The 15281-nt window shown below is 41.9% G+C and overlaps 1 protein-coding gene across 8 annotated transcripts in view; it reads left to right on the plus strand.

The window, feature by feature from the left end:
* LOC137872933 (protein FAM131B-like) overlaps window positions 1–15281 on the plus strand; it is a 48226-nt gene that overhangs the window by 20160 nt on the left and 12785 nt on the right. For 3 of the 8 annotated variants that reach the window (XM_068711450.1, XM_068711456.1, XM_068711452.1), the window contains exons 2-3: window positions 3034–3071; window positions 12778–12813. In XM_068711450.1, the coding sequence (XP_068567551.1) occupies window positions 3034–3071; window positions 12778–12813 (74 nt within the window). The remainder of the gene's footprint in view (window positions 1–3033; window positions 3072–12777; window positions 12814–15281) is intronic. The other 5 variants (XM_068711455.1, XM_068711453.1, XM_068711454.1 and 2 more) reach the window with 3 other exon arrangements.

Consider the following 15281-nt stretch of genomic DNA (forward strand, 5'->3'; position numbering starts at 1 on the left):
TAAGTTAAAACTATACATCAATTGCGATAATTTATTAACTGTTTAAGTCATCAATGCAGATTCACTGCTCCTTTCTGTCATTTCAAGACGTCATTTTGGGAAATTTGGACATTTAATAACAACAAACAAATGACGAAAGAATCAAAATAACAGGTGGCTGTGCTGAATGTTGCCAAATAAAAAAAAAAAAAAACAGGAAAGCATACAAGGTGGACGCCAGCTGGAAGTGAGACAGAAAATGAGCTAATGGGCAGCTTTTATGGCCTTCGGGGGCTCTGGATGAGCAGGTGAACCGCGGCGGCTGACAACCCTCCCAAGGCTCATGAATCATGCCGGGAGCAACGAGGACAGCTCACCAGACAGAGTGGGAGAGAGTCACAAAAGAGTTATATATATAAATAGATATAGATATATCTATATCTATATATACCTGAATACATGATTCTAAAGCTGTCAGAGTTTCTGCACAGTGTCTGCCGTCCTTGCAGGCTGCTCATCTGCTGGTATATATGATTTTCTCTTCTACACACAACTGGCATTAAAACTGAATTATCGTGAAGTATCGCAATTGAGCGTTTGCTTTGCTTGCTGGTTCCATTTGCAGATGATGTTAAAGTCAGTACACAAAGTATTAGGTTGGTCTCGAGCTGAGCTGCTGGCGAGAGGAAAGACACTTCTTCACTTCTGACCATGTTTTCTGTAGATCATAATCTTAATATTTGTTGTGTGACTCGATTCCAGTAAAAAACAAAACAGGATTCTCCTTAAAGGTGCTTGATATGAGATTGGGAACATGCCGATTGCCTGTCAATGGCTTTTAACAGTCGGTGGCTTGTAGCTTACGATGCTAACAGCGCTAACAGAGACATTACTCCTCCATGTCTTTCCGTAGACAGCTGTTCGCTGCAATATTCATACTCTGAATGCTGCATATCGCTCCTTTAAATGGATTAGTGTGCACATAAACATACTCATTCTTTAATAATCTAACCTCCTGTATTGTTCGTTTTTTCTTCAACCTCTATCTGTAAGAAGTAGAGACTGTGTGTGGCTTCACTAAGCGATCTTCTACTTCACTTTCCCTCAGACTTTTCCTGCTCGGTTTGAGAATCCAACCAGAGATCTCAGTCTCAAAAACCCCCAAAACCGCTCCACCGTCTGAGCCGGCACTGATGCCGACTCATTATCTCTCCGCCGCTAACACACCACACTAATCCTGGTGTCATCTTCCCCAGACTGAGTGGAATTACCCATCTGTCGACGGCATCTATAATAAAAGTGCTGCTCAGTCATTGTGAGCTTTGTGACAGAAAAAGCAAAACAAGATTTTCACATTGGACAAAAGGCGTACTTTTGAGTTATCCCATAAAATACGTGTAAAGGGTGTCAAAGATGAAAAAGGAACTCTGTGCTCAAAATAAGTCCCATGGACTGTGGGAAACATGGACGTAGTCTCCGCGAGGTTTCTGAGGAGACGTTGTGAAGCTCAAAGTGGGCGGTTCCCGGCCGTCGCCATCTTGGCAGTGACCCACAGCCTAACTCTAAAAATGGGCAAAGAGGTGGATCGTTGGTGGAGCTGAGGCAGCATCAGCCACGCCCTTAATGATGCTTCAGAGTTGTCATGAACGAGGATATTAGCTATAGAGACCAAACATGTTTTTTGAACCAGGCTGTAAACACGTTTATTTCTGCTTCTAAGGTTTAACATGGAGGTCTGTGGAGATTGACTCATTTGAGGAACTGTAGTTTTTAGCACTTCTGCATTGGCTTCCTTTCTCAGCACCAAAGGGTGCCGCTTGGTAGTACATTTATCACGTTTACAATTTTGACTGTTTACTTTGCGCTGCTTTACACGTCAGCATGCGTCCACCAGCAGCCGAACTAGAAAGCAAAGAGTAAACAAGGAACTGAAACCACATCCATTGTGTCATTAAAACTGTATCAGAAAGAGAGACCTGGGGGGGGGAATATCTCTGCATCAAAACACATCTAACAACCTGTAACTTCAGTAAGAGGAGCATTTCACTTCATTTGAGAGAACAATTCAGTAAAACAATGCACACATCATTTATTATGAGTCAATGGTCCAGAAAATGGCAAAAAAAAGAAAAGAAAAAAAGAAACCCTGCGACAGGCTTGGATGAGAGCGACACAGCCACGCGGGTCGATGCGAGTCGACTCGCAGAGAAATAAATCTTCGACCGACGTGACAAACGTTAAATGAAGTGTTCCTGGCAACCGCTTCTGCGAACGGCGTCCGTGTCGACTGACAATGAATGTCGGCGAAGACGGAATACGTCTCTCGACGCTCACCGACACGAAGACGATGTCAGGGGAATGCATCGGAGGCTGGGATACTCGTCACCGGACGGCGTTAACGCGGACGCAGACGATGATGTAGCAGAGATGCGTTGATGCTTTTCACGTGCGTTAAGGTCAGACTCACGTGACGGGAAGGAGAGGTTAAAATCTTCTGGTCAACTGCACGTCTTCCATTCTATTAACCACTAAATTATTAAAATAGCACTGCATTACTTATGATAATAACTAACAGAATAGCTTACCCTTTTCATCACCCTCAAATATTTCAGAATCATCTGTGGCCTTCGTGACTCATGCCGGTCGTGCCCTCTGTGTGCCAAAGCTTGGCGTGGATAATGAATCTAATTTTAGCCCCGGCGTGTTTGTGTGCGAGGGAGAGAAGTAGTGGACAGCGTTGTCATTTTCCCCCAGCGAGCATGTTGAAGGCTGCATCAGTTTGACATACTGTTATCCCCCCCCCCCTCTCTCTGTCTCTCTCTCTCTCTCTCTCTCTCTGTCAGCGTCCCTCACTCACACCTTCCCGTCTCTCTCGCCCTCCCCTCTCATGAATAGCTGAGACAAAGCGATTGTGTATTCTGGACTGATGTTTCCTTGCGTCTGTGTTTTCCGCCATGGTCTGATACCTGTAGGTAACCTGAAGCACCTGTGATAATGAATGTATCTTTAATTCATATCTCTCTCTCTGTTTCTTTCCCTCTTTGTCTCCTCCAGCAGTGGATGCTGTGCCAGTACAGAAAGATGGGGATCAGGTAAAAAAAAAAATGCTATTATCTTTTTTTTTTTTTTAATGCCTCTATCGTTTCTGCACACCTCAATCTATTTTTCCATTTTGCTGAAAGCCACTGTGACAGAATACAAAAGGCAGTGCCGGTGTCCTCGGCTCTCCTCTTACATCTGAACAGAGTCCAGACAGAAATGACGGTGTGTGAGAGTGTCGCCTCTTGTCTCCTCAAATCTTTTAGAGGTGAGAAAAAGCAGCGCTGTTACTCACCCAGAACTGCCTCCTGCTGTCAGACGGCCAGGCATCGGTCCGTAGAAAGGTCGCCCAGATCTAAACTCTGAAAAGGGATAAATGATTCACTATGTGTGTGTGTGTGTGTGTGTGTGTGTGTGTGTGTGTGTGTGTGTGTGTGTGTTGTCTTTTGTCTACACTACAGTCAGAAAGCATTAGGACAGTGCTACATGTTTTGTTGTTTTCTCTCTGTACTCCAGCACATTGGAATTTAGGTGAGTTAAAGGGGAACTCCGCCAATTTTACACATCAAAGTACCGCTGCATGTGAAACAAGTAGTATAAAGCCGGCAGTCTCTCTGTGTGGAGCTGTGTGGAGCCTGTAAGAGGTGAGTTTATCAGACCACAAGATGGCACCCATTCAGTCCAATGAGATTTGCTCGCCTGCCACTTATGCCAAAAAAGTATTCTAGCTTCCGCGTTTACGTCACAGATTTTAAAAATCACTTTTCTCGTCTCAAGGAAAGTCTTACAAACATAAAACCTCATGAAATCAAAAAGCTGTGATAGAAAGAGTCCTCATCGGGGTCTATGGGGAAAATGCCCCTGTGGATTTTTAGCTGCAATACCACCAGTGGCCACTAGGACAAATAGGAAAGCTGGGCTGAGCGGATGCTCCGTATCCAGTTTATATTATAAATTACCTCCACAGGCTCGATGCTACATTAGCCGCTACTAGCATAACACACCTGAATCTCTGATTGAACTGTCGGCATTGTGGGTAATGTAGGAAAAGTAAGGCAGAAGATTGTTTCTGCTGAATCGTTTCTTTTTTTTATTAAACTGTCCGTCATGAGTGGGACGATATTAGATCAGTGAGATGCTAAACCAGTGGAGAAGTCTTTTAATGACCAGTAGGTTAAAGTGCTCTCGTTCAACTCGAATGACGCTCAACAAAACACAAGGAAGCCAAACAGTGGGATGTTCTTCTTCTCTGGCAGAGCATCACAACGGATGTCTGTGAGTCGTAGACTTCAGACAGTCACTGACATATTAAGTGGTTATGCCTCTATCTGGCTGTATACTTCAAACTGTCCAATAAAGGCAATAATTCCCGTAAAATAGTTGAAAAACCACGTCGCTATGCTGTATATGAAGACACATTTGATCTCAGTTTGTCCCAGAGAGTTAATAAATTAAGCGCTTCGCTCTGCTGCCTCACAGCAAGACCAACGTTGGATTGAATCAGCTGGAGTTTCTGTTGGGAGTAAATTAATTAGAGGCTCTAAATTAGTGTGAATGTTGGTCTGTCTGCATGTGTCAGCCCCGTGATAGCTCGCCAGTCTGTCCAGGGTTCAGCCTGTTTCTCACCCAATGAGAAGGTTAAAGATTAAGGCCGTCCAGCACAATAAGCCGGTATAGATAGTGGATGGAAGGATGTCCGATTGCTTTTTGGCCCTGGAGGGTTGGAGGCTCTGCATGAAACAGGGCTATACAGTTGCTTCGCTATTCATCTGATGTAAATGTACGTCAAATTAAAGTAGAAAATCAGCACTTTACCCTCGATGTTTCATATTAAATGCAATGTGCTGCAGTACAGAGAAATACAACAAATGTCACTGTAATGCTTTTGACTGCACTGTGATTATCAGCTGAATTAATCCTCCTCTAGTCCACTAGTCTTTGTTTCATTCAAAGGGCTGGCGATCTAAATGCTTTTTCGAACCAGACAAGAAGAATATTAATGACTGAAGCTGCTGAATATGTCTCAATATCTGGCGAGAAAATAAAAAAAAAAAATGTAAAGAAACGAGGACATATCGGCCTTCAGAAGCTGATATTAGTCAAATGTGTGTGTACTCCCGTGTGTTTGCATGCACCCTCGTGACTGTCTGTGCGTGGCTGGGTGTGAAGGTGTGTGTTGATAGTCTCTTACCGAGGACACGGAGCCGCTCTCCCCTGGAGCTCAGACTATTACTGAGCCATGTATCACTTCTCAGCTGTGGACCCTGGGGAGAGAGAGAAGTATGAAGGGTTGGAGAGAGAGAGAGAAAAATGCAGACATCCATCTTTTTCAATCACCGGTTGCTGCTTTCGTTTCTTCAGTTTTCTCATTTTTTTCCCTCCTACACAAGGTTGGATGGTTGACGTGCATCAGAAGTTTTATTACACGTTAAAGGTATATTTGTCAAAATTACTTCTAAGTTAATTACAGCTGTAATGGAAAGATGGAAATAACCTGTATCTTACTTTCTGTTCGCCTGCCCCGTCAGACGTGATTTCTATAAAACCTTTGAAGTATTGCACGTATTTTGGCTCAGCCTTGACATTTGGTGGCCATGGAATCAGTAGCGGAATTCATTTTTGATTAAGCGTTGCTCCTGTCGAGCACTGATCCCATGGCAACCCTCGAGTTGTTTACTTCCACAAACATGACTCCTCTGTGTAATTTATAGACCTGCACAGACGGAAGCCAGCAGGTGGAGAGGGATTTGAAAAAGTACAACACCGGAGCTCAGACAGATGATTCACGCTCAGAAAGACGAGGCTTTTGGACCAAGTGCGACAAACAAAGCACTCCAGACAAAATAAATACTATACAGTCAATAGTCAGAAACGCAAACACACCGTTGTAGAAGTCGAAGGACAAAAGTGCAGGCTGAAAATCAGAGATGAAATCTGTAAGATTACACAGAGAGATCTTAACGTAACACAACAAATGAAGAGTTAACGGAACGGCACAGTTTAAGAGATCTAAACTTCGGATCCGAGATGAAAAAACAATAGGCTAAATGTCTTCAGCTGTGCTAGCAAGCTACATGCTACATGGAATGGGCATGCTAACATTCTCACAATGACAAAGGTAACATGCTGGTTGAAATAAGAACGATTGTTACGAATCTTTCACGCGTGGCATTAATTAAATACAAACAAAAGAATTTAAATACGTCAACGTTGACTTGGTTTCACAACAGCGGTCTCCTGGGTGAAAGTCCTGTGTTTGTTTGATCCGTTCATCCACTTCAACCTCCTCAGGACTTTGTTGCTCTTTATACTACGTCACCTGACTTTGTTAGAGGAAGCCCCGCAAGTCCGGCCTCAAGATTACGTGGGTTTATGTACGAATAACTGTCCATTGCTTTCCATGGGTGCACCAACAGCCTGAATGTTCATCATCTCAGTTTAGCGTGTTAGCATGCTAATATTAGCCTAAAAGTACAACAGAGGTTGTTAGTTTTGCAGGTAATTGGTGGAAAATCAAAGTACTGGACAATTACAAATTTGACCAGATGATGGCGCTAGATGAAAAATGAAAGGATCACCAATTACATTTCATCTTGAGGGGAACATGAACGTGTGAAGTAAATTTCACCGCAATCAATCTTAGTTAAAGTTGTTTGAGACATTTCCCTTAAAACCCCAAAATGTCCACCGCATGGTGGCTCCAGAGAGAATGTCATGAGGATCACCAAAGTCAGTAGGATTCATCCTCTGGGAACCACAAATGTGGGTGCCAAATTCTATGGAAATCCATCCAATATTTGTTGTAGAAAAAGTATTGTTATTGTTGTAATTATATATCATATGTCATATCTTATGTACAGTATATTACTTTTGTGTTCACCTTAACCTGTTACTGTGAATTCTTAACATTATTTAGCGGGTGGCTTCAAATAAGCCCAAGTGAGTTTTCTGCCTCTTCCTACACCGTGACAGCTCATGTTTTACTAATGAACGCAGGAATCAAAAGGTATGAGCTCATCATGGACAGAGACGGCTGGACTCCCATTCACACATTAAACGCCGTCAACTTAAGCAGGGACACGTCCCGGCAGCATTAGGGCTCAGTGAAAGGCACATTAGCTGAAACATCAGCCTGTTTGTGGTTCCACTAAAAGTGCGATCAATACTGAGTGCCCCTATCAGATCTCCTCTGAGTATATACGCCTTCCAAAATTCACACAAGTCCGACTAAAAGGAGGGACAACACAAACAGATCTTACTGAAATTGAGCCGCGGCTGAACTCAAGACTTCATTTATCTCCATTAGAGTTTTTCCTCGGGTTTTAGACTTCAGATGAGTTTCTGAACGATAATGACGCAAAGACATTTTTGTTGAAAGCCGCTGCTAATTATCTCACCGCTGTTCGATTTCCTTAATGGTGTCTTTTTTCTCTTTGAACGCCAAATCTCTAATGTTTCCCACCAGGATTTTGAATGTGTTGAAAGTGTAAAAAGCTTGTGAAACGGCATTTCCGCGTCACGTCGTAGTAAAACTAATGACTTCTTTTAAAGATTAGCAGCTCTTTAAGCAATGATGATCCCACAGCACACAATTTAAATGAATTGCTTATCTGGCATGTAGTACAAAATCCTATCCCTGGTTTCTTTTATGCACTATTTTGTTCTTTACGTGACTTATTGTCCCACTGAGCCACTGATACACTTTAAACCTTTAAACCGAAGGCACCGCCAAACTTCTAATGATGTAAAAGAGAGAAAGACTTCCTAAACCCCAGAATTCATCTTGCACTCTTTTGAAAGAAATTGAAACCATTAAAAACATTTTTTTTTTTAAATCTGTACTTCCCAGAAGAGATTCCTTCATTTGTCACATACACAATTAACTGACTTTTCTAATGTTTCTCATACATTTTTTGGACATTTTTGTCGGACAATTGTGAAATTTTTTCAGTTTGTATAGTGAAATGATTCGTGGCATGCTCCTGCTGTGACTGTGCAAAATATCTTTAGCACATTATATCATAAGAAAGAAGAAAATACCCACAATAGAAAGTAGTTATGTACCTTGCATTTTGTCCAATGCATGCTGGGATATGTTAAAGCACGCTGTTACCCTGAGCAGGATGAAAAAAGAAAAAAGGTATAGAAAATAGGTAGTTATTATTGTGTAAACTGTCTGCTTCATGAAAGCGCTTTAAGGCGGGACTTCCAGCAGCACAAAGAGATGATTAAACCGGCGCGGCGGAGAGTTAAATGTTCTGCTGAGAACGTAATGAGAGACCGTCAACGTTATCGTGGCTGAATGGATTTGAGCTGCCGCCGCGTCTCACTGCCATTCAGGAAAAATACACTTTTGGCGAGACTACAGGGACGAGCTCAGCTGTTGTATATTTCATGGAGTCTATTTGAATACAAAATATGAGCGCACACACACACACACACACACACACACACACACACACACAGACACACACTACAAAGATGGTGACGACTCCTGAATGTTTTTGTCCTTAGTTGACTAGGAGAGCTTAACATTCACACACTGAGTGGTGTTTCTGAATCCAAATCCTGTGACCTCTGACGCAAGCTGTGTCACACACACACACACACGCACACACACACACACAGATTCCAAGGACAGAGATGACACCACTAATACCAACTCGTCACACGTTTGACCATTATAAATCATGCTTGAAACCTCCTACACACACAGTTTTTAATTATTTACGTGCTTTTTCTTCATGATTTAAGGGGCAAAATGGGTCATTGATCAATTCTGAAGACCGACTGATGAGCTGAGCCAGCTGCTGATATTTCAACACTCACTGTGCATCTTAATAAGACTCGTTTTAACAAAAGATCATTTCTTTTTTTCTTACGCTAGCATGTGACTCTAGGGATGATACATTTGGTCCAATTGGTCCAGATAGAAATATCTCAAAAACTATTGTATGGATTATAGATTGCCATGAAACGTTGACATTCCTGGTCCCCAGACGATGAACCTCACTGAGGTTGATCATTTGGTCCACACCATCACAGCTCTGCCTAAGCACAACCTGCAGACTCTGAGTCTAATTCCTGTTTATAGAGCATTCATGAGTTATAACCAGTTACAACCGTTTACTAATGCTTTATAGATCAGTAATAAGCATTATATTTTGGGTTAATCGTCCTCCAGAAGGACACTTGCTTTGTCTGTCTTTGCTCCAGTGGACAGTTAACTGAACTAAAATCTGTTTATTGACATCTATATGACGTCTGCACATGGTGCTTCATTGTTCTGCAGTTAAAGATGATAATAAGTAATGGTATTAAAACGATCCATGAAAGGCTCTTTTGATAGATTTAAGATCTAAAAATATAAAGCAAGTCTCATTCTGAAAGGGAATATAAGCCGGCTAAAGACGTCACAACCTGGCAACCCAAACCTTCTTATTAATGGCATATTTCTATAAAGCATTAGTAAATGCTGTATTAGACATGAATAAAACGTTAGTTACAACGTATAAACCCTATATAATGGGTGACCTATTAGAAGGTCATACCAATATCTTTCTTTTTCTTATCTTCAGTATTAGATTAGAGGAGGAAGTTTCATAGTATCGTAACAACAGAAAGTAGAAGAGCTTCCATGCTAAATGGAGATTATTATAATATTAGTGAGCTGTTTGGCTGTCTGCAGGAGTTATATGTCCTGTTGACACTGAAAACATTAACATTTTACACAACATTCATCAGCGTGAAATAATATATTGCTGTCTCTTATGCTTAATAATCCTATAACACCTCAGATCTGCGAGTGATTCATTCTAGTTGTTAAAAGACTTAATTTACATCGGTCTCAGACCCGCTGCTGAGCGTGTTCATTAGCTTTTGAGATAAAAAAAACACATTATTCAATTAGTTCAGTTCGGTCTGTCTGCTGCGAGTGCAACACAGTGAGTGTTGCTGATTAACAACGTGTTTGTTCAGTATAGAAAATGTCACTGACTGTTATTTTAAGAGTATAGCTCAGGTCTAGCTGTGATCCAGCTGTTGCTGATTCCCCAGATGTTTCCCTGCTCTTGTTAATGTGGATCCGACACCAAAAAAACCCAACCAGGCGACCGGTGACTTGTGCAGGGCTTCACTAAATCCCTTTGCCGTCTCAGCGGCTGCTCTGTTAGAGGAGGATTATTCTTATTCCTCATTCACTTGCCATGAAAATAAACATCTCTGACATGAATATTACATCGACGCTTCCCAGAAAGCAAAAAGAGGGGAGGAGGGGGGGGGCCTGCAGGAAGTCGGAATTAATTCTAGCTTCCAGTTTCAGCTCGGCAATGGTTTTCAATTTGCTAACCGTTCTTTGTATTTGACACTCGACGGAAAATGTTAATAAGGGCAAAAAGGCCTTAAACCAAGTCAGACCTAAATTCATATTCATTCATGGGGTCCTGGAGCCCAGCAGCGGCTGATTAAAGCATGAATAAATACACAGACAGAGGCCAGGCTCCATCTTAATGCTCGACCACCACCGACCGGTACGCTGCTCGCTCTCTGCGCTCATGTCTTTTATTGCCACTTTCAAATGCGGTTGTCCATCTTCCACCGGCCACGTTATCACTGTAGCATTAGCATTTTTATTATTATTTTAGATGATCGTATGGGAATGAACAATACTCCATTATAACTGCACAAGATTTGATTTTTATGTAAAAATTCATCTGAAATCACACAATAGAGAGTGCAATACAAGCAGAACCCCCCCACTGTTGACTCAATATATCTGTGTTATGAACTTGTTATTACTGTCAGCTGTGGTCACTTTATCTGCAGAAAGAAACGGACAAATCGAGACATGAGAAAGAAGAGAGCAGTCTTATACTGTGTCTTTGGTATCACAGGCCAGTTTGGTTAAATGTGCCGTTAGCAGCTTACTCACATCCATTACAGGAGTTTTTAGTGTTCAGTTATCTACAATAAATCGATCAACGAGCAAAGTGGCTTTGTGAAGTTTTACAGTTTCTTAAAAGCAACTTCTAAACAAAGTAGAGAAAGACAAGTGTGCCAGTATGCATTTTATTGGTTTATTAAGCTTTTTTATTCTCAGCCATCCACTTGAGTGCCTGAAATTGGATTTTTCTGCCACACCCTTCCCACAGATGAAGGCTTTAAACCCATTAGTGTGTGTCGGGGACAGCAGAAGCACTTTATGCTACCATTCTTTTCCAGTGACTGTTTGCGGCAGCGGCTCTGAAGCCAATCGTTTGGCCCCAAGGAAGCGCTGCTTGCAACGTAGTCGAGCTCCGCTATACTTGCTCGTTGACTCCAGGGAAGTGAAGAGGAGTTCGCTTTTAACGTTAGTATATCCAGAATCCAGTGCCCCACTGAGCGCCATTCGCTGGATTATTCAAACTGTATTATCGATCGTGTGGCGTGTCCAAATTGAACCAAATTAGACAAAGCACTCCCGTGAGTCCGCAGCAACACACGCGCCGCGTGTGGAGCAGAACGGATGAACCGTTCTTGAGATACGCAAAGAAAATAGCGACAGACAAGAGACTCCTTGCTCTGTAGTTGGACAGTAGATAGAGATGAAAGGTCCCAGCTTAAAGTTTGTCAGGTGAAAATGAGAAATACACAGCGGTGTGTATTTAAATTCTCTGGAGCGACCGCAGATTCCAAAATGTTCCCCGCTGCCTTTGTGCCTATTATACAGTATGATGAATATGCATGATTCTCTCTCTGTGTGTGTGTGTGTGTGTGTGTGTGTGTGTGTGTGTGTGTGTGTGTGTGTGTGTGTGTGTGTGTGCGTGTGAGGACGCACACAATAAATGGTGTCCAGGTTTGGTCACCCATCAGATTTGCTGTTGCCCCTGGCAACAGGGTTGGTATCCATTGGTTACCTAAACATTCTGGGCAGTGTGGATGGACAGAGAGGGATGGATGGTGCAGCTCACAAACACACACAATTATACGTATTGTCTGTATTTCACATCTGATTCCCAAAAAACAATGGCTTCCTGTGTCTCCGGTCTCTCTTTCTACACGTTGACTCAAGAATTAACAGGAGAATAAAACAACCTAAAATCTGTTTGTTGCTTTCTTCTGAACCAATTTACTATGAATGTGTCCTCAAAGTCAGGGTGCTTTTAATTATATAGTGCTTATTTTATTTCCATATTGCCAAATCCAAATGCAAATGTGATGAAGTCACGTGTAAGCCGTGGTGTATTTGGTGTGATGAACCTAATTTGACAAACAAACACCAAAAAAAATGTTCTCGTTAATGTATTGTTAAATCTATCTATTTAAAAATCACAAAAAAACAAGCAATCGACAAAAAAAAATCTAATCCGAAACAACCGATTAGTCGACTCAAGTACCTTTCTGATACACAAACACTATGTAGACTCAAAATATAGAAAATACTGTCCCATGAATTATTAAGTTTTTAGAATAAAATGAAAACTGGGTCAATCACGATTACATGCAGGGTGCCACATTCTCTTAAAATAAAAAGTTGAAGTTCTAAACTGAAAGTAAAAAGTTTTATGACCTTTCAAAATGAATGTGACATTTTAAACTTAAACAAGCAGGAAACTGCCGACACCCTGATGTTCAGGACTGAAAACATTCAGGACTAAGCCTAAAGACCAGTTTCTCCTCTTCTCTATTTTAAACCTCCCTCTTCTCTCCCCGCCTTTGCTATACCTGCACTCTCCTCCTCCCTCCCTCCCTCTCCGTCCTCCCCTCTACTCCCTCCCCCAGCATGTCCGTACCGAGTTTTCCTGGGAAGGAATCAATGTAAGTCTCCTTGTTTCAATCTGCTTCTCCCCCTCCATCGCTCACCCACTACCTGAGTTTGGTCTTTGAGTACACGAGTTGACATCCTTCTGGTTTATCCTCCCACCACTTCCTGCCACTCTCCGTCTCTCTCTTATCTCTCTCCCCCACTCCCTCTCTCTTATCCCCCGGTTTTTCCTTTTCTCTCCCTCCCATGCGTCTCCTCTCTTGGCCCTCTGCTAATCTACTGTACTGCAAGCCGTGTATACTGTGTGTGTGTGTGTGTGTATATATATATACACAGAGCGACAGATAACAGGCTGTAATAAGCTTATCTTATCCACAGCTGAAGCCTTCATTCAAGTCCCAGTTTTTACTGAAAGCACCGCCTGATAAAGTGCTTCACCACTCAGCTGTTTCTGCACCTTCAGCAGAATTTATCTGCACAAAGTTAAATGCTTTGTTGACTCAAATATGCCCAGAGGTAAATAAACTCACACAGAAGCAGAGTCTGTGTTTCTTGTACACAAAGACCTTGCTGACCCAAAGAGAGCGTTTGTTTTTCTCGCCAGGTGGACCAAGTCTACGTTGTTAGTGTTACTGAAATGCCTGAGGAATATGTATCCCTATCAATACGTCAACACTCTGGGTGAAATAGACATGTAGATACAAACATAGAGACATATCCTCCCTTAAACCACGAGAAGGCTTCCTCCTGTTATACAGTAACAGTCAAGACTGTTAATGTGGCATTGTTCTGGTTAAGTCTAATATATTGGGGGGGGGGGCAGATCAACTGACGTAGTATAATGAGCGAGAAACTCGGGGCAGACAGTCAGGTCAAACAAACAGGGACTTTCACCCAGGAGACCGCTGTTAGTGTCCGAGACAAAGTTGACTCACTTTACTTTAGTTACCTTGAGTACTTAACGTTCGTCTGGAAGTATTTTTTTCCTAACAAACGTTCTTATTTGAACCCAAACCGTGATCTTCTCCGAAGCGTAACTAAGGGCTTATGTTGCTGATACCCGACAAAAGTTAACCTAAAAAGTGAGTTCACCACGTCGGAAGTTTACGTTTCCTGTGAACACAAAAGTTTATTTTTAAAGGACATAATGCTCAAAAAGCGGACCAACTGACACTTGATTGATCCAATTTGCTGTTTTGTTTTAAGTCTGTCGTCTCATTAGGTGATTTTGTTTTTGTTTTATGTTTTTATGCTGTTTTGAACTATTACCTTTTTATGTTTAAGTCTGTTATTTGTATCATGCTCCCATCTTATCCAGGAAACACTTGTAAAAGGGATTCTGAACTTCGAAGGGATAAATAATATTATTTATAACAAAATAAATGAAAAAACTGAAAAGCAGAGGGGTGCTTTGAGCGTCACAGTTTGAAGCGAGGGGCCACTGTGGGGAGTGAGACCGTGTTATGAAAACAGCTGCTTCTATATAACTGATTTGAATCATGATGACACTAATTGTTGATATTTCTCCAGATCTCTGTTGTTTTTTCACATGAGTTCACTGGAAGTAAATATGTGTTCACTTCTGATTTATAACATTTGAGGATGAGCAAGCTTCTTCTAATGGAGAGGAAATGCTTGATCATGGATTTCTATAATAACTCTGTATACCTGCAGATTCACAGGCTGCTGTATGAATACACCACATAATGTCACGAGTACATGCAAAGGGTTCAGAGCAGATAGAATAACGCCTGGGTGATACTCCACTCGCACACCACAGAGGACAGATAATATCACGCAGTAATGCAGAAGCACTTAAACTCAAAAGGACGTCACATCTAACACACAGTGGGTTTTTTTTTTTCCTTCCATTTCCCAGCGTAATTAGCTGTTGGGAGGACCTCATTAGGAGCCGGGCTCTTGTCTCTGTGTTCATTAGTTTGCTTGTTGGTTTGCCCGCGAGCGCTGGCGCCATGAAGTACGGCAGAAATCACACGAGCACGGAGCCATTTCAGATTGGTCTGCTGCACACGGAGCAGCTCACGCGGTCTGAAAGTGTCTGTGAACCCCATTCTCCTTTTATGTCTGGCTTCAAAAGTGGTTTCAGAGCCACAGGGAGGCCGAGCGAGAGGGAGGACCCGTGTTGAACTAGAGAACGCGGGTCTAAGCCTCGAGCGCAAGCCCAAATTATCGGATGGAAATCTGCTCAAACGTTCCCGTCTGAATACATACATCTTTTCCACTGTTTATCTAATCTTTGTGCTGCATGTATTGAAATCCTGCCAGTTAAAGTACGACTGTATAGCCATCAGTATCTGTTCCATACCATCAACCAACCAATTATAAGCTGCTGTGCTCACCAAAGACTCTCTGTTGTCCATTTAAATTGCTTTTGAATCACCACTTAAGCATCCATTTTTATTTTAGTCACACATATATATATATATATATATATATATATATATATATATATATGATTCTGTTCTTTTCAAGCAATTTTCCCTGTAAGGCATTCACAAGG

Source organism: Cebidichthys violaceus, unplaced genomic scaffold, assembly GCF_023349555.1.
Source record: "Cebidichthys violaceus isolate CVI_PGR_0920_01 unplaced genomic scaffold, fCebVio1.0.p SCAF_16, whole genome shotgun sequence".
Lineage (NCBI taxonomy): Eukaryota > Metazoa > Chordata > Actinopteri > Perciformes > Stichaeidae > Cebidichthys > Cebidichthys violaceus.